The following is a 27,375-nucleotide window of genomic DNA, read 5'->3' as shown; positions in this document are numbered from 1 at the left end:
CTCAGCTGTGTAAAACTGTAAAAGTACACCAAACACAAAAGGTAAAATATATGTAATATTCTGTATCATAGTTGTTAAGTCCTGCTATTGCTGCTATGGTAACTGTTCATTCGTCTGCTTTTTGTAGATACCCTGGAATAAACCATTTTTCAAAAGTATAAGCTTGCGATTGATTGCGTCCCAAAGAAATCTGCACAGATGGTCTGCTCCAGACAAGTCAGTACAGACGGAACTTTGAGCAAAACAATACCTGAGATGTTTGTGGTGATTTCGGTGAGGGCCGTCTGGCCAAAGCCCTTCCCTGTTCGGGCTCGCACGGAGATCAGGTAGGTTGTCCCCGGGTGAAGATTGGAGAACATGTGATAGGTCTCGTTCTTTAGCTTGGATACAGTTCTCCTCGGTCCCGGGACGTTGATGCCGGGGTCGGACGACTCAATGCTCTGGTAACTGATCTGGAGGCCAACAGGGAGGAGTACACTTTTCAAAGTTACGACAGTGTCGGACATCCTTAAAAATTGAATAATTTGACTTGCTACAGTTACTGATTTGACTTGGGGTGGGGGTGGGGGGCACAATTCTTCATTGCTGTGAGACACAGACAAAAGAGATCATAGTTCAAGTGGACTGAAAGTCACTGAGCCTTTAACAGCTCTCATTAAATAGTTTCAGAACTCAAAAATTGCCCGACATCCTGAATTTTAATTCCCTTGCTATAATTACTGATTGACATTGAAAAAAGAAAAAGTACAATTCTCCCTTTTTGAGAGACAGACAAAAAAAGATCACAGTTCAAGAACAATCCGTGATTCAGCCTTTAACAAACCTCGTTAAATCATTTTAAAACTCGGAAAATGCTAAGTATTAAAAGTCCGTTTTTTTTTTTTCCCCCCCCCACCAAAGATTTCCTTGGAGCACTTGTTTGCCTCACTTGCACAGTACGTTGGGCTCAAGTGTCTAACCAGTTATATCCTGAAAGAGTGAAGAGCTAAATTAGATGACATGGCAGCAATTTGACAAGGATGCGCATCGACATTACGAGCTGGAAGAAGGTTCTGGAATGAACACACACAAAACACATGTGGCGGAAGCATGCACTTTTAATTGTACACTGAACAAATATAATGCGCAATTACAGTGGAAATTCAATTTTCGTGTGCTGTAGCTTATTATACGATTCCATTCAACGATTTCTTTATTTTGTACGTCCGCTCGGTTTTCATAGTGTTGAAAATGATTCAAAACAAACTCACTCGGGGCTCGGTGACTCGTTTTATGGAATTAAGCCACAAACAAAGAGTGAGGTGTGATGCATGCATGCAAAAAAAAAAAAGAAGAATGTTGCTATAAGACACTAAATAATTTTTTTTTAACAGATTGGGAAAAATACATGTGAGTGTATATTGTTATATTACCAGTCTGTATGTGTCACGATAGAGTTTGAACATAAATATTAATTCTTTAAAAGCAAAACTGCTAATTCTAGCCAGCATGCCAATGGGGTTTTCCATTGACTTAGCATTAAGATGGCAAGTTCTAAAATGACGATGTCTTGGAATAAATATTCTTTTCTTATGGGATAAGTTGAACAATAAACTACACCTTGGGTGTCAAACACTTTAAAGCACCCTCAAAGAGGGCAGACATTGTGTTTGTGTGTCACTAACACACGCAAACAAGTCACTTATATTAAACCTGTACTAAAAACACCCCCAAAACGTTACATTGTTTATGATGAAGCGATTACTGTTCCATTTGGAAAGATATTTGTACCTTTGGATTATGTCGTCATTTTGTGACATTTAAAGTGTCAGAAAATAAATAAAGCCCATTCTTTTCCACTTGCTCTCAACCAGTTGAAAAATCATCTATCCATCCATTTTATTTGCCGCTTATCCCCACGAGGGTCACGGGGAGTGCTGGAGCCTATCCCGGCTGTCAACGGGCAGGAGGCGGGGTACACCCTGAACTGGTTGCCGGGCAATCGCAGGGCACAAACAACTGCATTCTCAATCACACCTATGGGCAATTCAGAGTGCCCATTTAATGTTGCGTGTTTTTGGCATGTGGGAGGAAACCGGCGTGCCCGGAGAAAATCCAGGCACGCACGGGGTTGAACATGCAAACTCCACACAGGCGGGGGCGCCGGGATTGGACCCAGGGTCCTCAGACCTGTGAGGCCAACGCTTTACCAGCTGAGCCACCGTGCCGCCGAAAAATCATCTAATCGACCCTAATTTTTGGTCAAGTGGTCAAATGGGGACATCCATATTTGCAATAATAATTAACTGTGTTTATAATTTAGAAAAGATACACGACTGGTTATATGGTCTGCCTCACAGTTGTGCAGACTGGGGCTCAAATCCCGGCCCCGCCTGTGTGGGGTTTGCACCTTCTATCTGTGCCTGCGTAGGTTTTCTCAGGGCACTCCGGTTTCCTCCCACATCCCAAAAACATGCCACGACTGTAGACTAAATTGCCCGTAGGTGTGATCGTGAGTGCGAAAGGTTGGTTGTTTCTATGTGCCCTGCGATTGGCTGGCAACCAGTTCAGAGTGTACCCCACCTGCTGCCCGATCATAGCTAGGATGGGCTCCAGTACTACCGTGACACTTGTGAGGATACTTAATGGATGGATTTACAATTTACAAACTGTAGAGTCTGCACAGGTATGATCAGTGCGTGGGTTGGCTGCTCAATCCCGATCGAAAAGATCCACACACCCCCTGACTCAAGTTCGTTTCCTCTTTGTGGCCATTTGCGTCTTCCTTGACAATCGCGCCATGTTTTTGTGGTTCATTTACAAAAGACAGTACAGTATTTTCTATCTGGAAAATAAAAATCCAATCGCCGTTTTTCCGTTGCAGCGCATCAGTAGATGTGCACTGCTTTTGTGGCAATGAGTCTCGAAAAGTAATTTTTTCCCCCCATTAGTCCACTTCAGCTGCTTTCGACGACGTTGCTCAGTGTACGGCGAGTCCAAGACATCCCTTAAGCACCCTTTCGCCGATTATCCCTAATAGAGCTTAATGTGGGAAAAAAAAAAATCCCGCAGTGAGCAAAGGAAAAGTTAAAGAAAGCTTGTAACGCAGTCGGCGGGCTGCGGCAGAGCCAACAATGGTTTAGTCCGAGTAAACTGAAGAGGATTTCTACAGCGCTGTATTCGCATTCGCAGTCAGCTGAGCGACATCCACGCACAATAGCCGCCTCCACTTCATCTGTCAAACCACAAATCCTATTTAATAATATCTCTGAGAGGACATTGTGAGAGAGGCAAGGGAAAACAAAAAATGCCGTGCCACAGACACGGCCTCTGTACAACTAAACACCAAATCATTACCACGCTCAACAAGATGGCCTACATCATCACACGGACGTGCGCGTTATCTAATAATGAGGCCGGCTGGAGTTTATGCTTCGAGACCAGTTCTATGATAAAAGTGTGCGGTTGAGGGCGAGAGGGCATTCCCGTTATCTCGGGCTCTTAATATAAGCGAGATGGATTGCCGAAGATAGAAGATAAGCAGTGGGAGAAAACAAGAAAACAACCAGTTTCAATCGCGGGGGGTCATATATACAGTGAAGAAAAGAAGTATTTGAACACCTTGCTATATTGCAAGTTCTCCCACTGAGATATCATAGAGGGGTATGAAATTTTCATCGTACGTGCATGTCCACTGTGAGAGAGCTCATCTTAAAAGAAAAATCCAGAAATCACAATGAATGATTTTTTTTTAACGATTTCTTTGCGCGATACAGCTGCAAATAAGTATTTGAACACCTGAGAAAACCAATGTTAATATTTGCTACAGTAGCCTTTGTTTGCAATTACAGAGGTCAACCGTTTCCTGTAGTTGTTCACCAGGTTTGCGCACACTGCGGGAGGGATTTTGGCCCACTCCTCCACACAGATCTTCTCTAGATCGGACAGGTTTCTGGGCTGTCGCTGAGAAACACAAAAGATTTTCTATTGGGTTTAGGTCTGGAAGTGACTAGTTAGGCCACACCAGGACCTTGATATGGTTCTTGCAGAGCCACTCCTTGGTTTTTCTGCCTGTGTGCTTCGGGTCATTGTCACGTTGAAAGACGCAATCCACGACTCATCTTCAACGCTCTGACTGAGGGAAAGAGGTTGTTCCCCAGAATCTCACAACACATGGCCGCGGTCATCCTCTCCTCAATACAGTCCCGTCGTCCTGTCCCATGTGCAGAAAATCACCCCCAAAGTATGATGCTTGCACCCCCATGCTTCACAGTAGGGATGGTGTTCTTGGGATGGAACTCATCATTGGGCTTCCTCCAAACACGGTTAGTGGAACTATGACCAAAAAGTTCCATTTTGGTGTCATCTGACTACAAAACCTTCTCCCATGACTCCTCTGTAGCATCCAAATGGTCAAACTTAAGACGGGCCTTCACATGTGCTGGTTTAAGCAGAGGAACCTTCCGTGCCATGCATGATTTCAAACCATGACATCTTAGTGTTTTACCAACAGTCACCTTGGAAACGGTGGTCCCAGCTCTTTTCAGGTCATTGACCAAGTCCTGTCGGGTAGTCCTGGGCTGATTCCTCACCTTGGAGTGGGGGTAGACTTTTAAAGGCGGACTAACATGTCTTTGAGGGGCAGAATTCTAGCTAATAGACAAGTGGTTCAAATACTTATTTGCAGCTGTATCGCACAAATAAATTGTCCAAAAAAAAAAAAAAAAGAGGAAAAAGAAAAAAAAAATTCACACATTTGTGATTTCTGGGTTTTTCTTTTTAGACTATCTCTGTCACAGTGGACATGCACCTACGATGAAAATTTCAGATCACTTCAAGATTTCCAAATGGGAGAACTTGCAATATAGCAGGGTGTTCAAATACTCATTTTCTTTAGTATACATATTTAAAAAAAAAAAAAAAAAACTTCAGAAAGATATCAATCAATGAATTGTTTCCCTGTATGCACTTACCAAGTACCCAACCTCAGAAACACTGGTCGATTTTTAATTGGTCAAAATGTCTAAATAGGAATCAATAGTTTTTTTTGACGAGCTTTTCCGACGCTAGGCGGCATAGTGAGTGATTGGTCAGCATACCTGCTTGACAGTTGTGAGGTTTGGGTTTGAATCTGTGCTCTTGACTTCCTGCGTGGATTTATTTGCATGTTGCATGTTCAATCGGTGCTTTATTGTTTGTTTGTTTTTTAACTTTTTACCAATTTTCCAATCGCTGCTGAAACCTCTCAGTGACTCTTTCGGAAAGATTCAAATTGAATTCCAAACCGCGCATCGTTCGGCTGTTGGACTTTTGGCAGTTCCGCCGTATTTAGTCCGTGTTAGGAAACGGGTTGATTTTGACTCTCATCGAGAGAACTCCAAGTCCGGGGTCGGATTCTTGCGGGCACAAAATGTGCGATAATAGATAAGTCTCCATCACTGGTTGCAGCGGATCAGTCAAGTATTGTGTTTGGCTAAATGAAGCCGTATGCGTGAGAGAGATACCGGCTATGAAAGAGGTTGGAGTGCCGTGAACAGTTCCAGAAACAAAAAACAAAAAACAAAAAAAGCACAAAGGTAAAATGGATTTGAATACATATTGTTCTCCAACATAAGCTGCAGTCACTGCTACATGCAGCCAATGACTTAATAAAAAAAATACGTTCACCTTATGTTGAACTGAAAACGCTCGTGGTTTTCCCTAAGTACACAGTATCGGACCACCTGTTGCTGTTTTTATTTTATATTTGAGGAAAAATACAGGGCGGCACGGTGGCTCGGCCGGTAAAGCGTTGGCCTCACAGTTCTGCGGACACGGGTTCGATCCCGGACCCGCCTGGGTGGAGATTGCACGTTCTTCCCGTGCCTGCGTGGGTTTTCTCCGGGCACTCCGGTTTCCTCCCACATCCCAAAAACATGCAACATTAATTAGGACACTCTAAATTGCCCATAGGTGTGATTGTGAGTGCGGCTGTTGTCTGTCTCAGTTTGCCCTGCGATTGGCTGGCAACCAGTTCAGGGTGTAACCCCGCCTCCTGCCACTTGACAGCTGGGATAGTCTCCAGCACTCCCCGTGACCCTCGTGAGGATAAGCGGCAACAAAAATGGATGGATGGCAAAATACAGCAATCCCTCACAGAACGAACTTTTCACATGATAAAAATGCTGAGGAGTCAACAAATGTTGTCACAACACCAACCTCGTATTGAGTAATCAGGCCATTGGGCTCGAGAGGCTCCTCCCACTTCAGGAAGATCATGTCATCCAGCGGGGTGAACGTCAGGGACTCTGGTGCGATGCCTCCAGGGACTGGAAGACAACGTCACAAAACGAGAAGCTCAGTCTAATTCTGTTTACGTCAGCCACATCATGGCCACGAGGAAGTTCAAGAACAAAACTCAAACATACACTGGAGTTATTACACTTATTATTATTGTGTCCTCTCCTGTTTCAGGCCAGTCAGGATCACCAAAACGTGTTTTATTAAATGCCACAATACATCCGAGAGAGAGAATTTCTGAGAGAATGTTATCATTTCTTCAAGGTCAAAAGATTTGGGGAAGGACTGACGATGAGGGGTTGAGTCTCATTCGACTTCAGAGAGTGAGACAAAAAAAAAAAAAAAAAAAATGTGTGTTTTTGCACAGTGTACCTAAACTTCTGGCTTCAACTGTACATTCATTTAGCACAACAAACACAAATGACTAATAAGTGTGTCCGCTTCATAATCAATAAAATAGCAAACATGAGGCGGCACGGCTCAGTTCTGAGGACCGGGTTCGATCCCGGCCCCGCCTGTGTGGAGTTTGCATGTTCTCCCCGTGGCTGCGTGCGTTTACTCCGGGCACGCCGATTTCCTCCCACATCCCCAAAACATGCAACATGAAATTGCCCCTAGGTGTGATTGTGACTGCGACCGTTTGTCTCGATGTGCCTTCGATTGGCTGGCAATTAATTCAGGGTTTTACCCCGCCTCCTGCCCATTGGCAGCTGGGATATGCTCCAGCACTCCCCGCGACCCCCGTGAGGATAAGCGGCAAAAGAAAGTGAATGGATGGATAGCAAACATAAGTTTTCTCACTGACCAATTGCGACCCAAAAGGCAATTGTGTTTCTTATTTAGGGTTCAGTGTTTTGCCCAAGGACACTTCCCAAATGGAGACTTCGAACCAGGATTCAAACCACCAACCAGTGGATGATCCATTGTATTATCCTCATGGGAGTGTGAGCAGTTGCCGTAAAATATGCTCAGAATAAATGCCCCATTAATTACAGTCTTATCGCTTCTGAAAAATGAAAAATCTTTTGTCAGTACATCTCATCCTCGCTGGCATTTGTTTCATTAAAAAAAAAAAAAAAAAAAAAAAAAAAAAAAAAAAAGATGACCCGCCTTCATCCCCGCCGCAAACACGGTCACGCGCGGAAACACAAATGATGAGCAGCAGATAAGAAGGGAGCAAAGAGAGCGCTATCTAAAGGACTTACCGGGGTGACGGGTGTAATATTTCCGGAATTATGGAGAGCACCTTTTGTTGTGCTAATCACGCCCGCCGAAACAATTCCTCAGAACGCCGCGGAGAAGTTACATAACGCTCGTCATTTCCACATCATGGCAAGTCCGTGTCTTGCTAGGGACATACGGCGACTGAAGATGATAACGCCACCGTTAAAAACTGTAACGCTGTACGTTTTGGCCGTTCTGGCATTCGCCGTTAAATTAGCTGTTGGAGTAATTGATGGGATCCATCGAAATGGAATAAAAGGAACTGCGGGAGACTTTGACGAACGGCAGCTTCAAACAGCAGACTGGACGCGAGGCTGGCAGGCGGCCTTTGACCCGTACGCTGCATTTTAAATCAAATACGGTGCGGTCCGCATTTAATAAACAACAGATGGTAATCGCTGACAGACAATCTCGTGTCTGATTCGGTCCAGGAGTAGGAATGTGGATGTTTATAAAAAAGTGAAACCACAGAGGTTGCTGTGCGTGTTAAAAAAAATAAAATGAAAAAAATCGAATCCAGTAACTCCCTGCTGAATTACTGTAAATGTTAAAAATGGGTATAGTTTTACCATGACTTTTTTCTTTTAAATCTAGTGCAATATATTTCTACGTACATTTCAGTTGTATTCAACATCCAGTTACATTTAATATTTTAGAATTCTTTGTTTGCAAACATGGATTTAGGTAGAATTTTTAACTTGCAATTAAGATCATTGTTTCAATCGTTTTTCCTCCTATATTTAAGCACAGTGTAAATGTTTAAACGGCATAATACTACAGAAGATTTCAGTAATATTCCATTTACGTTTTAGGGATAAAGCCTACTAAACAACTGTATTTTAATGCTTGTCATGACAGTGATACATGGCGCGCTAAGTATTTTTTTTTTTTTTAGACTGTATGTCACACACTAAGCTTGAGAACGAAAATTTTGCGATTTTTTTTTTTTTTGCTTCTGTTGTCAAACGGTTGGTACTCGAACGCCCGTGACAAAACCCGGAAACAGCAAATCAGACCAGCTGACCCACGACGCGCTTTGTTGTGAAGTCCCACGTCGCCGGAAAAACCCAGAAATAACATAGTGCGCGCGGCGCAAGCAGCTGACCCGCCCATGTCGCGTTTTGTTATTGTCCATTCGGACGCCCCCCCGAAAAAAAACACAGAAATGAAATAATATGCGCGGCGAAATCAGCTGTACATAAATGTGTTCCGGTAGTGACCGTTGTTTTTTTTTCTCTTATCAAGGACGACCATAATAAGCCCCAATCATGGCTCCAAAAAAGGCAAGTTGCTCGTTTAAGCAAATCAAGCATTTTAAGCAAAAAATAAATACATTTCTTAAATTTACGTACGGTGAAACTTGCGAAGAAGAAAGGGGGAAATCGAGTTTCAGATCTCACAGAGACGTCGGATGGCTCGGAAGACGGCTAGCCGGAAGATGGGGGGGGTGGGGGGGGGGACTTCCACAATATCCTGATTTCAATGAGCGCTCTCCTTTTCAATCCCGTAAATTAAATATACTGTCCATGTTCTCCCATTACGCTCTCTAACGCCATATAAGTCCGCCTCTTCTAACCGTGCTCGAGCACATCATTGAGCGTTGGCACAAACAAACCCGGTTTTCAAAGCGGTACGGATTGTTCCGTGTCAGCGTAACCTCAACTGTCACAGAGACGAGCGCCTGCGACCGCTGTAAATTATTTGCGCGGCAACTGACGGATTTAGTTACATTTCCCCCTGAAATGAAGCGCAGCAAAACAAATTGGGTGTTCTTTTACCACCGAAAGAATTGCTTTTTAAAAATGATTACACGCTATCGTGTCAAGTGATCCCTCGTTTGTTTGTTTGTTTCTCCTCTCCTCATTCTTTTCCCTGACCTCCTCGCCGGGGACTTACTGTCTTCCTCCGTCTGGAACGTGACCTCCCTGCCCTCTTTCTTGCCCTCCGGGTTGGCCAGGGACAGACGGACATGGATGCCGTGGTACGGCGGCAGATCACGCAGCGTGAAGCGCGAGGCGTTGTGCTCCACGGCCAGGCATTCGCGCACGGTGGTGTTGTGGCCGCCGCCGCCTCCCGCGGTGGTGTAGCGATAGCAGAGGGACACTGAGTAGCTGTGGCAGCGCGTCACGTTGAACGCCAAGTTCTCCCACAGCAGGGACAACTGCCTGGGCTGGATATCTGTGGCCGTCAGGCCCCGCAGCGCACGCATGGGCTCTGAATGGATGGAGAAATTGGAAAAAAAGGAAGCGGGAGATGAATTGAGACGCAGCGATCATAAAAATGGAAATCATCAAGGAAGGCTTTTACATATAGACATAAAACATTGGTCGCGTGAAAGGATTTCTCTTCATGTGGCGGCCATATCCTCCCTTCCCCTTTAGGTTTGGGTGGCAACTAAATTCCCCATTGTGCTCTTCCTCAGATGAACTGCACATTACCCTAGAGCCCAGACTTTTTTACCCCAAGATCTACTTTTCAAGCAGCCAGCCCCTTGCGAGCTACTGACGACAAGGGAAGGGTATGATTTCGCTCCCAAACCATTTTAAGGTTAATGTTATGTTGCATCCTATATTTAAAATACAGAATAAGCTTTTGGGGCAATGTATCGTCTGTGCTTTTATCCTCAATTAGGATGTACCAATGTGGAATTTTAACATTACACACCAGCTCATCCTGTACTTTCCTACTTAGGCTTCAGACCAGACCTTTTTTTACTCAAAAAAAAAAAAAAAAAGAGAAAATCTCATCCAGTTTTACCACTTTTTCTTCTATTATTTACATACGACGCTGTTTGTAATTATGAGTGTACCCCTTTAAAATGGAGGGGGGCGGTGTCAGGTAAACGAGGAAGTAGAGTGTGTTTAAAAAAAAAAAAGACGTCAGCCTGTACTTCACTATTTTTGCGCAGTTGCGCAGCACAGATGGAACATTGTTTGGGGGAAGAATGCAGTAATTTGTATAAACCGTACAAAGAATGGTAGTGATTTCCGGCGCCACTTTGCAATCCCTCGGGTTTTCCCCTTCCAAAAGCACCCACATCACCGAGGCAACAGTCAGCCGTCGCTTGCTCGCGGCACCCCCTTCGGGGCAGCCAGAACTCATTTCACTTATGCCAATTAAATGGACAGCGCGCAACTTGATGTTACTCTCAAACAAGCCCCGGACTCCTTGTTGACTATTCAGTAGTTCTACTTCTTTCCCCTGAGGTTTAATCCCCAACCCCCCAAAAAGAATGTCAGAATTGTGCAAAGGCAAATTTCTTCTGCAAGATATTTTTTTATTGCTGGGTCATCGCATACTTTTAGAAGAAAGCAAGTTCATTCTGGTCATGTCTGTGTTAACGTTGTCCGACTAAACGACCGACAAACTCTCTTTTTCACGAGCACGGAAAGACAGAGAGGCTTTTGTGGCGCGAGGCACAGACCCCCCCAGTGTTTAGGAGGGCATCCCAAACGAGGACTAAAAAGCCAAGGACATCCTCGCCATCAATGGCGCCATTCATCAGTTATTAACACACTCAACGCCTTATCTGTCCGGCAATATAATGTATTGCGCTTCTTTTTTTAATTATAATAAGGCACGGAGAAGAATAGTCAGGGAGGCAGGGTGTGACAGCCGGGCGATGCGTGGGTTTCGCCTGACATCAGAGGAGGTTATTAAGCAAAGTCTTGAAGTTTTTTTTTTACTGACGGGTGCACGGAAGGAACTTGAATAAAGATGGCAGGTGCATCGCTAAACAGGGACTGCAGAGACCCGTTGACTAATTTAATACGAAACGTGCTCTGTAGCACCATACGGGCAAATATTCCACGTTCGACTGCCTTAATACACATAACTCTCTTTTGATATTGCCGTCTCACTTCATCATCTTGCTATTTTGGGCATGTTTGAGCACTACTACGAGAACACAAATAACATTGTTTACGATCCCCAACTTCATTTGCATTTATTACCGCCCGCGGTCGCAATTATTTTGAAGTAAAACGCTGCGACACTCCCAATCTACGCGGACGGGCCTCCACAGTCACCAGCCTTCGCTTTTCATTTGCTTTCGACCATCTCAGACACGGCCGCAAACGGCCAAAACATCGGCCACGACCAATTTCACGCAGACTAATGTGGTGAGAGGGTGCGCGGGGGGGGGGGGGGGGGTTGTCCGCAAACGACAGCCCACACACAAAAGTCGCATTTGTGAGGTATAATTGATAGCGTGCACAGTCCGAGTCAAATAAAGAGAGGCCTTTAAAGACCGAGTTGATAAAAGCGGCAGCAAACGGGCCACAGTGTGCTCATTGTGGCTTTTTCTCAAAGTGGACATCATGCCAACCCTTGCCTGGTCTTATTTGTTGGTTTGCCACGGAAGCCATTCCCTGACACCCTGCAGCCGCTCCAACGTGGCCGAAAGCCCAGAGAACCATGTTGATCCTAAGCGATCGGACGCGAGATTGGAAGTGACAGGTCCGGCTTTGTTGTCTCCCCTACAACTGCGACACGGGACAGTACCTTGCAGCCAAGGAGGTAATTTGGACTGACTGCGTCAGAAGGGAAAAAAACAAACATGTAAGGACGTCCGTGCCGTGTGCATGAATTCAAAACGCCCCAAAAGCGCACTTGTACAGAGTTGGGTCCAGAAGTATTTGGACAATGACTTTTGATGTTTTAGCTGAGGCACTACTACCACAATGGATTTCAAATCAAATAAGATTACAAGTGACTCGAGTGTAGGCTCTCATCTTTAATTTAAGAGGTGAAAAGGAAGTCGTTTTTGGAAAATGTTTTGCCAGGCCTTCGCTGCAGTCACCTTCACTTGCAGCTCGTTTAGGTTCCTTCACTTTTGTCAGCAGTACGGGAAAATAAGGTACAAGTGTCTTTGTGTTCCAGAGAGATCCTTTTGCAGCGTGTTTGAGCTCATTAGCTATCCTCATTGTGAAGTGCGACCTGATTACTTTAGAAGCATTTGTCTGAATGTGCATAAACAATATATTCCTATACACGTCACAAAGAGATAAAACGGTTTACCGCTAAACCATGCCAATATTTCATACGGTTAGTATAAATGTTTCTCTGAATAAAGGGGTCCAAGCGGGGTGGAACAGTTGGCGGAAGGTGTCTGGTGTTCTACGTTCAAAACAAGCAATTGTGGTGTTGTTGAAACAAATGCGTATGAGCAGTCAGTATATTACATAATATAATTTCACTGGTGTGAATTGTGGTATGCAGAGAAAGCAGGGAGCAGGTGGAGGACCAATTAGAAAGATGGAGGCATGCACTGGAAAGGGCAGGAATGAAGATTAGCCAAAGTAAAACAGAGTATAAGTGCGTGAATGAGAGGGAAGAGTGAGGCTCCATGGAGAGCAGATGGCAAGGGTGGACGACTTCAAATACTTGGGGTCAACAATACAGAGCAATGGAGAGTGTGGTCAGGAAGTGAAGAAACGGGTCCAAGCAGGTTGGAACAGCTGGCGAAAGGTGTCTGGTGTGTTATGTGACAGAAGAGTGTCCGCTAGGATGAAGGGCAAAGTTTACAAAACAGTGGTGAGGCCGGCCATGATGTACGGATTAGAGACGGTGGCACTGAAGAGGCAACAGGAAGCAGAACTGGAGGTGGCAGAAATGAAGATGCTGAGGTTCTCGCGAGGAGTGAGCAAGTTGGATAGGATTAGAAATGAGCTCATTAGAGGCACACCCAAAGTTGGATGTTTTGGAGACAAGGTTCGAGAGAGCAGACTTCGATGGTTTGGACATGTCCAGAGGCGAGAGAGTGAGGAAATTGGTAGGAGGAGGGTAAGGATGGAGCTACCAGGGAAGAGAGCGAGAGGAAGACCAAAGAAAAGGTTGATGGATATGGTGAGGGAGGACATGAAGAATGTGGGTGAGAGGAAGATGCACGAGATAAGCTCAGATGCACGAGATAAGCTCAAATGGGAAAAAAAAAAGGACACGCTGTGGCGACCCCCAACAGGACAAGCCGAAAGGAAAAGAAGAAGAAGAATTATAAATCTTTCTCACAAGAAAGTCATCCCATAACAGTGGATTTATTTTTTTTTTTTTAGCAATATTGTGACGGAGCCATCATTAGGACAATTTTGGTCATGACGTGTGATGTAAAACGTTCACACGGTTTCATCTCTAAACATAACCTGTCAACAGTCATATAATAGTTAAATATCAGTGTGCCTGTTACAGGGAGTCCTTGGTCTACGACTAAGATCCGTTCCTACAGTAGCGACTTAACTCGAATCTCAACTTAAGTCGGATTCCACCATTAAAGTCAGAATTTACATCAAAATACAAGGTATAAAAAAAACAAATACAATGAAATAAATGAGATGATGTACTTAGCGTTACAGCTGAAAGGTGGATGGAGAAGAAGAAGGGGAGGCTTAGCAATTACGAAGGAACCTGGTCCTCAAGTCTCTCCATCTCGACAAGTATCAAAGAACCTTGTCTTGTGATCATTGTATCCGACATAGGAACGGAACCCTTCACATGCTCCAAAATACGGGATTTGTCTTGAACAATTGCCACCACGGTCGACCGACTGAAGCCTTGATGGTGTTGGTGTCTCTCCTTTCTCCAATCTTTTTATGACCGTGAGCTACATTTCCACGGTAATGCATTTTGTTTTGGCTGCAGAAGCATTGCTAAAAGACTTCTTTGGGGCGATAATGTCCGAAAAGGAGGGCAAAAGATGCAAAGATACTCCCGGCGCACAAACACGGACAAGCATTGGCCAGACAAAATGGCAGAGGGGGGACGGGGCGTTGTAAAGTCGAAACATCTTAGGTCAAGACCGTCTTAACCTGAGGACTCGCTGTATATGCCTTCACCATTTTTGAATCATCCCCATCGTATTTGGGAAAGAAAATGCAAGGTTGTATCACAGATATCACAAATACTATCCCAGCAGCCGGTACGTCCTTGAAATTTGAAAAGTCCATTAGTCTTTGTACTGTGGTAGAGAGTTCTTCCTAGCGGTCATCCTTATCCGCTGGTAATAATCCTAAATTTACTCCAACTTCAGTCTTGGCTCCCTCTGTACAGACCAAAAGCTTCGCGAGCGGGGGCTTTCTGGGGCGGTTTCAGTGACCCAGCAGTCGGCGGAGGCCCATTACCGCACAGTACTTGGGGGACCACCCGCAGTACGAATGCTCACCTATCCTCTGTGATTTACTCGAGGGGGATCAGGCTGTGCTCGAGCACTGTGATGATAATTAAAGAAATGGCTCATCAAGCACACCTGGACGGCAGGTGGAGCCCATGTTCACATTCACGGGGATTAGTTTTATAGTACCCGCCCGAGCAAGTGTTTTGCCGCCATGGAGTCGTGATTGGAAGGCAGGGGAAGACTCTGCACGGCCGTGGCAGATTAGTCACAGTGCCGAGGCGTGACTGCCGGAGCTGCAATAATATGCTTTCCTCCGAAATAGTGGCCAAAAATCCCTCATGTTCACCAGATAATTACCGGCTCAACACAACAGTCCCCGCTATCAATTATCTCATGCTTCAACTTAATCAGGCCAGCAGCAATGGGCCGATGAGTATTGGGCGATGGTATGTGGGGTCAGCAGGGGTTAGTGTAGACCAGATGGCTGTGAAGGTCCAACTCTGAGGAGATGTCGATTACAGTCTGCACGAAGGTCAGGAAGGTGAGTTGCAACTGGTGGAGACGGCCTTGCACCGTTCCATCGGACTGGAACGCCAGTGAGTGGAGCAACATCAGAGAAGTGTGAGTGCTCAAACTCCAAAACATTTGGCTCGACAAACAGAAACAAGAGTCCTGGGAGCAAGTCTGCAAAAGCAGCACTTTTGAAACATGAAAAAGTATTTGATGTTTCCATGCTGTTGAACAGTAGGAACTGGTGCATGGAGGATGCGGGGAAAACAAACTATTTAGTCATTGCACTTCTGAATATTTATTAATTCTTGTTCAGTCTTATTCACGAATGTTCATCATTGACTAAATCGAAATCTTTCTTAAAATTCTTTCAATTGCAGTTTTTTTTTTTTAGGGTGAGAAGCTCGGTCATCCGAGAGGGGCTCGGTGTCGAGCCGCTGCTCCTCCGTATTCAGAGGAGCCAGATGAGGTGGCTGGGGCATCTGATTCGGATGCCTCCCGGACGCCTCCCTGGTGAGGTGTTCTGGGCACGTCCCACTGGAAAGAGACCCCAGGGACGACCCATGGCACGCTGGAGAGACTATATGTCACTTGGATGTCTTGGGAACACCTCAGGCATCCGGGAGGGGCTCAGTGTCGAGCTGCTGCTCCTCCACATTGAGAGGAGGCAGATGAGGTGGCTGGGGCATCTGATCCGGATGCCTCCCGGACGCAGCAGATGAGGTGGCTGGGGCATCTGATCCGGATGCCTCCCTGGTGAGGTGTTCCGGGCACGTCCCACTGGAAAGAGACCTCAAGGACGACCCAGGACACGCTGGAGAGACTATGTCTCTCGGCTGGCTTGGGAACACCTCAGGCATCCGGGAGGGGCTCAGTGTCGAGCTGCCGCTCCTACACACTGAGAGGAGCCATATGAGGTGGCTGGGGCATCTGATCCGGATGCCTCTCGGACGCCTCCCTCTTGAGGTGTTCCGGGCACGTCCCACTGGAAAGAGACCCCGGGGACGACCCAGGACACGATGGAGAGACTATGTCACTTGGATGTCTTGGGAACACCTCAGTCATCCGAGAGGGGCTCGGTGTCGAGCCGCTGCTCCTCCGCATTGAGAGGAGCCAGTTGAGGTGGCTGCGGCATCTGATCCGGATGCCTCCCAGATGCCTCCCAGGTGAGGTGTTTCGGGCACGTCCCACCAGAAAGAGACCCCGGGGACGACCCAGGACACGCCGGAGAGACCGTGTCTCTCGGGTGGGCTTGGGAACGCCTCGGGATCCCTCCGGAAAAGCTGGAAGAAGTGGCTGGGGAAAGGGAAGTCTGGTTATCCCCGCTGAAGTTACTTCCCCTGCGACCCGACCCGGAAAAGCGGTAGATAATGGATGGATGGATGCAGTTTTTTTTTCTTTCCATTGCAGTTCAGTAAAAAAAAAAAAAGGCCAGACAAAAAATGTGCCAAGTTTGATTCCACCTGTGCTACTTTGGTGTGGGTCTGAGTTTCCTTTTCATCAGCGCGCAACAAACCCCATAATATTACTAATCCCACATGCTTGAACAAACCAATAGCGCAGTCGCTGAAATGTAAATGCATCATTAAAAGGCTTTAATGACTTTCACAAACAGCGACACCAGCAACTATGAAGCCTTTATTGCTTCCCCTTCCTCATATTCGCCGTGCGCATTAAATGTCGCAAAGAGAAAATAACCTCACCCACACACTTTGTCAAACAAAGCCCCCCCCATCCACTTTTGGGCTCTTATTAACTTCCTCGCTGCTATTGTTGTTTACCGTGTTGCATGTTGTGAGTGCCGGGGATGTTGCATGAGTGTTGGGGAGCTGTTGAGTTCAATCATAGTTCCTGATGAATGCGGTTGTTTTTGGCTGCGGGGACAGAAGGGCGGCTTTCATACGTCATTGGGGAGGGGGGCCCGGCGAGGCCGCACGAGAGCACGGGGGGGACGTTCGTGAGGGATGGCGTGTGGCGGGAAGACGCCGCTGGGCACAGAAGGAGTCACGGCCATGAATGACATGACGACCGGCTTTGGGGTACTCTAAGCTCTCCATTTAATCTCCCCCTGCGACGTACAGATGCAGGCGCAGGTACTGTCTTTATCTGTGTGCGTGCGTACGTTGACATTACCACGGCACAATATGCTCGCTTGGAGCGCGGCGGGGAACTGCTGCTCATCTCCCCCGGGTGTTTTGTGTCTACGTTGACAGATGACACGGGAGGACAAATGTCGGCAGGCACGGCATGATGTTCATTTTCAAGTCAACCCAAATGGGGACACCCCCTTAATTTTCCGTATAACGTACATTTTTGTTAGGATACAGTCTAAGTGCAGTCATAGCAGCACAGTGACAGTTGTATGTACAGTACATCATTTCGATGGTTGAAATCTTGGTTCAAGATGCTCTGTGTAAAGTCTGCATGCTCTTACTTCTTCTCATTTGGCGTTCCAAAAACATGCATGTTAGGTTCAGTCTTCTTCTTTTTCTTTCGGCTCGTCCCGTTAGGGGTCGCCACAGCGTGTCATCTTTTTCCATCTAAGCCTATCTCGTGCATCCTCCTCTCTAACATCCACAGTCCTCATGTCCTCCCTCACCACATCCATAAACCTTCTCTTTGGTCTTCCTCTCGCTCTTTTGCCTGGCAGCTCCATCCTCAGCACCCTTCCACCAATATACTCACTCTCTCGCCTCTGAACATGTCCAAACCATCCAAGTCTGCGCTCTCGAACCTTGTCTCCAAAACATCCAACTTTGGCTGTCCCTCATTTCTAATCCTATCCAACTTGTTCAGTCCGAGGGAGAACCTCAACATGTTCATTTCTGCCACCTCCAGGTCTGCTTCCTGTTGTTTCTTCAGCGCCACCGTCTCTCATCCGTACATCACGGCCGGCCTCGCCACTCTTTTATAAACTTTGCCCTTCATCCTAGCGGAGACTCTTCTGTCACATAGAACACCAGACACCTTCCGCCAACTGTTCTCTCTCTGATCTTCTGACATGTTAGGTTCAGTGATGAGTCTAAATCAATGTCAAACTCAATTGTACAGGGCGGGGGCCAAACCTCAACGCACAAGTCAGGTTACAGTGCCAAACAGGATAAACATTTATTGAACAGACTAAAAACAAAACATTTTTCAACTTACGTGAGGTGAAACAGAAAGGATACAATAATATTCCAAATTGCACCGACTTCAAAGGAAAAATAACCAAATTGATGGATCCAAAATCATACAACTTCAAAATATTAGCTCGGCTTTCTTTGCTCCTGCGCCATTTTGGCAGAGCTGGATATTTGGTATCTTTTCTTGGCATTGAATTTGTTTATGTTGGAGGAACAGTTCTACGTTCACTGATTCTCAGGATGGCCTCCAGGTGTTCAAAACAGTGAGGTGACGCCTTAGAGCCATTTCGAAATGTCTGCCGTACGATACAACGCACAACTGTTTAGATTATGTTTCTGTGTTAGCTACACAAATGTAGCATCTGAGACGCTAACACAACAGTCGTCCATCTAATACGTCATCCGTTTATTGCACTGCCCAGGCATGAAACATCGATTTACACTCCATCCTCCCGTTATAAGAACGTAACACTTTAATTACGTGTGGGTGGATGGTTCATGCCTGGAGAGTAAAGCCCAGGGATGACATGCTAAAGAGGCAACTGTGACTATTAAATGTTAGGCTGGTCACTTGTGAGCTTGAGATTTCAACTAATGGATTGTGTGCAGTGTGGAAGTGCTCCAAGAGAGTATGAATTTGTGACAGTGTTTCACAAGCGTGACTTAAGACGCCGTACGTACATTAATATTGCATGAACAATGAATGGAAGTGAAGGAAGGAAAAATGTAAATGTACCCGTATTACATTTTTTTGACCGTAACAGACAACAATCTTCATCTCATTTGAATGTCGTAGCAGGGCAGCAACGACTGCCGACGTGACGGTCTGAGCGCTCCCCCGTGCTGAAAAGTCTCCTTGTGATCAATGCGCATGCGCTACTAACAGGGGAACTCTGGGTACGTGGCAGACGCTTACTGGGAAATCCTCCGGTCTCATTGAGTTCCCCTTCTTCTACATAGAGAGAGCTAACATACGTTATAACGCTAACCTTAAAACAAAAGTTGATAAAAAGATATACACATATATGTACGTTCGCTGTGTTGGTTTTTCTGAGACGTCCGTAGCGAACATGAACGCTCGGCGACAAGTTGAATCACCGATGGGGATGTTTCAGAGTGGCCCGAAGTTTACAAAATATACACCCAACGCATTAATCACAAGGAGACTTTTGAGCACCGGGAGCGCTCAGACCGTAACACCGGAGACAAGTTCCTTGGCCAATAAAAGCTGATTCTGATCCTGAGAAAATCTACTCACAAATAAAAGTGCGAGCGAAGACACAGCGTTGAAGCCGCATGTAGCTGGAACGGGGGAACAATAGCAGGTAACTACTGATTTAGGTTATTGCATTACATTACGAGGTTTGTAGTTTGTGTCTATCATCAGAGCTTCACATCTGGCCGTGGAGCAGAATCAGGTGAGGAGACATTTCCCGGCATCCTTTGCTGTTGTTTCAATAATCACATTTGCCTGTTATCATGCCGCTTTAATGTGTTTTTTGTTTAAAACAAAACCCTAACGCTTAAATTTAGCGCATTTCTCATCATAAATTTCTATTATTTCTGCTTTTGGTGGCAGTGAATCTTGCACTGTGAGCTACAACGTTGGTGCAATTAATGACACTGTGGTCTCTTTCAGAATTGTGGTCCCAGATGCGTCTTTGTGTATGTTATGAATTTGTTGCCGAGAACAACAGAGGCGTCGTATGTTTACGGCCTCTCTGCGCTCGCCGTGCGGCTCAGTTCCACTCTATTTATCAAATGGTTCCTCGGGGCGGGTGCATTTGCATACTGGGCAGAGAGTTTGCAATTGTCCATAGGACAAAATCTTGAGTGGTTGCTTGTCGATGCAGTATGCCTCCCGCTGTTGACTGGCGACCAGTACTGGATGTCCATTTCCTCTCGCTAAACTATTTCAGGTATAGAACTCGTGCACCTACGTCATAAAATCACGTGACTTTTGTTCACGTCGCCATATTGCGGTCAAGCTAAGCATCGCTCAATGCTAAGTCGGTTGGAGACGACACGCAAATATGTCTTGTAGCACGACGCCCAGTCTTGTCCGATACCGTCAGGTGAAATTAAACGACAGAACGTGGAAAAATTAGATAAACTCGGCACAGAGGACCCGTATTTAATGCAAAGTCGATGTTTTTGCCAATAAGAAATTGGAATGTTAATTCATTTCCGCTTGTGTTGGACAACTGGATCTACACGTGGATCTGGTGAGTAAGTCGTCGAGATTTACACGGAAAAGTTTGAAAGCGTAGAAAAGTCTGGACGCATACGAACACTTTGTTGCTGGATCTGTTCTCATCAAGAATAAATCCCACATCGTGACGGTTTTGACGGCTCGTGAACGCGGAAGCGTGTTCGGCCACACGTTAACCTTTGCCGGAATCCATCGATCTTTTCACCTAGCATTCAATACAAATGCCAATATTTAGATAAATGACCCCTGGTTTTACACAAACTCGCATTCATTAACTATGATTGGAAGAAAAAAAGAGGATGGAGTAGTCTCCACGGAAAGTACACGGAAGCGATTGCGCCCACACTTAACCTGCGTAAACCTCTGCAACAGATTTTTTTTTCAACACGCATTGTTCTCAAATGGGCCAACTTGGCATTATAAATACTTTTTGGTAATTTCAGATTGAGAAGAATGATTTCTTCCTGAAATGAAGCGATCGCTACACAGGCGTGTGTGTATTTTGGTTGGGCGCCATCCGTCACGTTTAATTGCCGAAATCCATCGGTATTTTCTGCAATTTTCAGCTGGTATTCCATAGAATGATTTCTTTGAATATCTGTCTCGTCTGTTGTGACAACCGACAGCCCAACACGCCTCGGGTATTGTAAATATTCTCCTCCGGTTCAATGTCGAGCAGCTCTGTTTGACCGGGAATATGGCGACGGTGAAAATGGCGTCACGTGCACGAGCTCGATAGGCTCCTTGTTTTCAAAAACAAACTGACAACAAACAACAAATACCTTCCTCTATTTTCGTGTTGTTTTTATCGTGATTTCACTGCTTTACAAACAGGACATTTATAAATATTTAAACGAATATGACAGTAAAAATGAATATGATCTTTGAAAATAAGTAGTCCGTCTCGAGTTCTCCAAAAGTTGCAAGAGTGTAAACGTGTGCGCCGTGATTGATAATACTTCCCGACAGTCACCGACTCCGGCTTGTCATTTTATTCGACTTGAAAAAAATGAACTTTTCCACGTCCTTCAGTAGAGAGCAAAGATGGCTGCTTTTGGCTAGCTAATATAGTCAGCCAGCTCTTATCTTTTCAAATAAGCGTCACATCGATACGACCGTACTGCCGGTAGAAAGTCTCCCATTTTTGTGCTTTCAGCTCCGGAGTTAAGCAAAAAAAAAAAAAAAGAAAAAAAAGCCGGTGATTGCAAATGTCGCCTTTCCAAGGAGATAAGTGTGTCACGGTGACTGAGTCTCAACTTGTCAATCACTTCCACTCTGATTGAATTTTACCCGATAGTCACAAAGCAGCCCTTTAATTTTCGATATCTGGCTGGCTTTGATCATTAAGAATCGCTCAATATCACAGTCAATGAACTTTCATGAGATAATGCAGATAGTGCAAAGTATAGTACTTCATTCAAGCGAGGTATACTCTGTGGGTACAAGCGTTTTTTTAGGGGGTTGACTCACTTTTGAATCAAAGCCAATCGTGATGCTCACAAGGCTGAGTTAGAATACGGTTCCAGAAGCTGCTGTAACTTTGCAGAGCATAAAAAAAAAAACTGCACAAAGTCAAAGGCAGACTTTGTTGAGTTTACATGGTACTCTGTGGAGCGCAATGATATCGTGCTGTGTTTTATTTCCAAATAAAGTCGTAAAAGAGCACACAACTGAATTCTTCCTTTTAATGTTGAAAGTATGTGAACGCCCGAATTCGCTAGATTCCTGCAAAATTCAGCCACGAATATAGTACGCACTAGTGGAATAATCGTCTTCACCTTTTCCTTTCGCCTTTTCCCGTTAGCGGTCGCCACAGCGTGTCCTCATTTTCGATCCTCATTCATCTTCCCCAATCCACACCAACAGCCCTCCCACAACATCCATCAACCTTCTCTTCGGTCTTCCTCTCTCGCGCTTTTGCCAGGCAGCTCCATCCTGAGCACCCTTGGACAGACATACTCACTCTCTCGCCTCTGGACCTGTCCAAACCATCCAAGTCTGCGCTCTCTCACCTTGTCTCCAAAACATCCAACTTTGGGTGTGCCTCTGATGAGCTCATTTCTAATCCTATCCAACTTGCTCGCTCCCGAGGGAGAACCTCAAAATCTTCATTTCTGCCACCTCCAGTTCTGCTCTTCAGTGCCGCCGTCTCTAATCTGTACATCATGGCTGGCCTCACCACTGTTTTATAAACTTTGCCCTTCATCCTAGCAGAGACTCTTCTGTCACATAGAACACCAGACACCTTCCGCCAACTGTTCCATCCCTTTCACTTCGTTACCGCGCCGGACTCACCATTGCTCTGGATTGTCGACCCTAAATATTTTTGAAGTCGTCCACCCTTGCCATCTCTTCTCCGTGGAGCTTCATTCTTCCCTCACATTCACGTAAATATATTCTATTTTACTTTGGCTAATCTTCATTCCTCTCTTTTCCAGCGCATGCCTCCATCTTTCCAATTGTTCCTCCACCTGCTCCCTGCTCTCACTGCCCATCACAATCCACACCACACCAGTGCAATTATATTGTGTAATATACTCAATCTGATACGTTTTTGTTTCAACACAATCGCTTGTTCTGTTTTCAAATCCTGATCTTGAAATTGTGGTTATGAGATCACGAACCAATATTTGTAAAGTGACTGCGCCACGGTACAATGCATACTGTGCGGTTACCCACCTAAGGTGTGCGATGTCAAATAAACAAAATTCAAAATGTTAACCCTGCCATGGTGAAAGGGGAACAATAGCACACGTGCGAAGATCTACGGTTTGCCTGATGTTGTGGTGGTGGTGTTTGGAACAAGCACCGTATCACATCGTCGAGCAGCTGTCAGGAAGAATAGCGATTCCATATTTGTAGTCAGATGTGAAAGGTAGCCGCTTCGCGATTGAAATACCGCTGCGTGTCCTCGCCAAACTTTCATTCAGAGATCTTTGAATGATACGACGCTACGTGGACTCACCTGCGCACTTGGTCCTGCTCACGAGCGGAGGTCCAGGAGGGCCCGTGCCGCCTTCTCCGGGCCGAGTCAACAGCACGCTGATGTGGTACTCTGTGTCCGGGTCCAGGTGCCACAGCTTGTAGGTGACCATGTTGACTCCGTGCACTTCAGACCACGGAGACTGGCTGGCACGGTACTCAATCTCTTTCCTAATAATGGGTCCATCTCCAAGGATGGAATTGGTGTTGAGCTGGATGATTAGGTAAGTGGAGCCGGCGCGCAGCAGCTGAGGTGGCGCGATAGGGGAAGGTGGTACTGTTGGGGAATAGGAAAGAAAAAGAAAAAGAATCTATGTTGGTCAAGGCATTTGACACGGCGTGGTACGGTTCGGCTAATTGAACTCATGAGCCGCATGAAAACAGGGTCCTCAAGTCGGCAAGAGCCCACTGACAATTCAATGGATCCCGAGAGACTGCAGGACGTGAGCGGGTCAGACCGCGTTGAAATAGCTGATTAGTCACACGGATTAACAAGGCATTCATAATTTTGCATACATTAAGCAAAACGGAACGTGGAGAAATAACCAGGTGTGAACACAATGACACAACCTTTGCCACCGAAAAATTCGGCACCCTTCATCCGTTTCACAATGGAAGAAGAGACGCTCCTCGCCGTCACTTGAGATTGCCGACTGGGGATTAATTTCAAGCCCGACGGTCACTTGCTCGCAAATCTGAGCCGCCGAACAATTACGTGGGCAACAGCGTGAGGAAGGAAGGAGCGGCAGAGGAATGAGGACAAAAGCACGAGAAAAGATCGCTTGGATGTGTGGCTGTGACTAATCTGTCATTCCGGCAGAGGCGGCCCGGTCTTTTCAGGGCCCTCATTTTAACAGGATTTATAACATGGGTAGAACACCCCACTTCTGCTGCGACGCTCCCCTTTAAAGCTGCCTTTGCCTACCGGTCCTCATCTTTGTGGCATCAAAAACCGAAACAAAATGAAAGAGCAAATTTCATACGCATTTTGCAAAGGGGGAAAGAAATGCTGTGGCCTGCATACCACCAAAAAAAAAAAAAAAAAAAAACATCTCCACTCTCAACTTCTTATTTCTTGTCTTTTTTTTCCAAACTTGAAACAGCAGTGTTACAAATCATAATCATGAGAGTTTTGTGTCATCATAAAATTTCACAAGTGATACAGTATTTCATCTAACAGACATGGGACTGTAGCTCTATGGAATACTTTTTTTTTTCCAAGGGTACTGCAACTTCTTCATTTACAGTAGTTCCTGTGTTTAATCAATTCAGGCAATTGAAAACATTTTTTTTTTGGAATATAATTACAATTTATGACATTGGAAGCAATCAAGGTGTGTCAGAAGAATTTAAAGTGGAGGTGGGACGGCATCAGGGATCCGCTCTGAGCCCCTTCCTGTTTGCGGTATTTGTCATGGTCCTGCCGGTCCCAGTCCTGGCTGTGCAGGTCCCCTACACACCTGTGTTGATTAGGAGGTGAACCAAAGTACGTGTAGGACCCAGCGGACGGTCTGGCTTTGCCAGATTGTTGCCATCCATGCCTCGTTCCAGCACTTCCTTGTTCCTGATCCTGAATCCCGGTGTATCGACCTCTGCCTGTCCTCCGACCAACCCCGTAAGCTTAACATCCTTGATACTGCTGCTCTCTCTGTCTGATCTCCCGTGTACCAATCCCTGCTTGCCCGCTGACCTGCCTTCTCCGCCTGACGTCCTGGATACCGCTGCTCCAGTTGATCGTCTGCCTGATCCCTGACCTTGGAATGAATAAACACTTTTCGCAAACTGCCTCTGCGTCTCCGGAGTCCTGCATTTGGGTTCTTCCCGGCACCGACGGGTCGTGACAGTAGTAATCCTAAGAATAGTAATTAGAATAGTACAGAACATATAAGAGGGCAGCAGAGCAGCGGTGAGGTGTGCCATTGGTGTGTCAGAAGAATTTAAGGTGGAGGTGGGAGTGCATCAGGGATCCGCGCTGAGCCCCTTCCTGTTTGCGGTAGTAATCGATACACTGACAGATGAGGTTAGACTGGAATCCCCTTGGACTATGATGTTTGCAGATGATATTGTGATCTGCAGTGAAAGCAGGGAGCAGGCGGAGGAATAATTAGAAAGACTGAGGCACGGTTTGAAAAGAAGAGGAATAAAGATTAGCAGAAGTAAAACAGAATAGAATGAGAGGGGCGGAGGTGGAAGAGTGAAGCTCCAGGGAGAGGAGATGGCGAGGGTGGATGACCTCAAATACTCGGGGTCAACAATACAGAGCAATGATGAGTGTTGTAAGGAAGTGAAGAAACGGGTCCAAGCGGGGTTGGAACAGTTGGTGGAAGGTGTCTGGTGTTCTATGTGACAGAAGAGTCTCCGCTAGGATGAAGGGGAAAGTTTATAAAACAGTTGTGAGGCCCGGCCGGTAGAAGGGAGCTGAGGATGGAGTTGCCAGGCAAAAGAGCGAGAGAGAGGAAGACCAAAGAAAAGGTTGATGGAAGTTGTGAGGGAGGACATGAGGACTGCGGGTGTTCGAAAGATGCACAAGACGGTCTTAGATGGAAACAGATGACTCGCTGTGGCGACCCCTTACGGGACAAGCTGAAAGGAAAAGAAGAAGAAGGAAGCAATCAAGGGTTATTTCCCGGGTACGCTTAAAAAGCAAGGATTCAAACCACCAACCTTTTGGTCAGTGGACAAGCTGCTCATTGTCTGCGTATCTGTGCCCTGAGATTAAGTGGCATGAATTGCCAGCCTCTACCCCGAACAGCATAAATGGAAGTAATTGGATGGGTGGATGGACAGGGCAATTACTTTGTACAAAATATAACTTACATAGTGCGATCTGCTTCAATTTGCATAGCCGCTGTCCACTGGGACGTTCCGGCAAAACAACAATCGAGAAATACCAGTTGTTACACCAGCAAAACCAAATAAATATGCACTGATAATAGATTACGAGACTACACGGTGCATAATGCGGAATGACGTATCAAGACATGAAATCTCATCTGCTACCCCCTTCTCCAAGTGTCTTTCTCTGGGTATAAATAATGGGGAACTAAAGGTCAGCGGAGGGGAGGTGGGGGGGGGGGGAAACGAGTGCGAATGTCACATTCTGACTTCCACTTATCATTGTTCCGTTGCTGAGGCCTGATATGTTTTGCCAGAAAACCAACTCGCAGTCACGTCATTACGATGCTGTCAAAGTGTTGTCAGGCTGTGGGGCTGGACTGAGAAATGTGAGCAAGGTCACCATCTGCGGTGCATGATATGACAGTGCTGCGGGAGACCAAGTTAAGTGAACGGCTTCCTGACAGGAGGCTGAGGAGCCGGCCACGACACCCTCTTTGATTCCGGCCTCAGAAATGCCTGTCGGGAAGACTGAACTCTCCAAGCAGAGGGTTTTCGGTGTTCATCAGGAACACGCACACGTTAGCCGTTTGGGGTGTTTTTACCGTGTGGCCGAAATTTCCACGATCGATGGCGGAATCTTTTTCAGGTAACAGGACGGAGAAGTCCAAGCGTTACCTTTGACAATGAGTTCAGCAAAGTTGGAGACCCCCGAGCCCCTGGAGGACTGCGTGATGCAGCGGTAAAGGTCTTGATCAGACCTCTGGACGCTGTCGAGCTGGAACGACACCACAAAACGCCGGTGACTCAGGTGCTTGACCGACGCAGTGGTTAAAATCTCCCCGTTGTGTCTCTGGAAGACAAAGACAGGATGAGGTCAGAGATGATCGGTGTTCAACTCTCGCTTGGCATTGAGCGACTTGAAATGGGGAAAGTTCCAAAAAAATGACGTGAGCAAAATGATCCCCATTCAAATGAAATCGGAAACACAAAATAAACCCAGTAATATTCATGCAATGACAGTCATTTGTGTTTTTACAAAATTTGGTAAAAAGATGCCTTGCAAGACTTTGTTAAAATCACAAATTAGAGCACAACCCAGAGTGTTACCATTGTTGTTT

General features: G+C 45.9%; 1 protein-coding gene across 2 annotated transcripts in view; it reads right to left on the bottom strand.

The window, feature by feature from the left end:
* Window positions 1-27,375, bottom strand: part of ptprub (protein tyrosine phosphatase receptor type Ub) — a 237,349-nt gene that overhangs the window by 71,469 nt on the left and 138,505 nt on the right. For both annotated transcript variants that reach the window (XM_061819017.1, XM_061819018.1), the window contains exons 6-10: window positions 26,933-27,107; window positions 23,403-23,696; window positions 9,379-9,696; window positions 6,178-6,287; window positions 251-452 (exon numbers count right to left, since the gene is read on the bottom strand). In XM_061819017.1, the coding sequence (XP_061675001.1) occupies window positions 251-452; window positions 6,178-6,287; window positions 9,379-9,696; window positions 23,403-23,696; window positions 26,933-27,107 (1,099 nt within the window). The remainder of the gene's footprint in view (window positions 1-250; window positions 453-6,177; window positions 6,288-9,378; window positions 9,697-23,402; window positions 23,697-26,932; window positions 27,108-27,375) is intronic.

The sequence above is a fragment of the Syngnathoides biaculeatus genome, chromosome 5, assembly GCF_019802595.1.
Source record: "Syngnathoides biaculeatus isolate LvHL_M chromosome 5, ASM1980259v1, whole genome shotgun sequence".
NCBI classification, from domain to species: Eukaryota; Metazoa; Chordata; class Actinopteri; order Syngnathiformes; family Syngnathidae; genus Syngnathoides; species Syngnathoides biaculeatus.
Note: the sequence above shows the minus strand (reverse complement) of the source record. Positions and strands in the feature narration are given on the sequence as shown.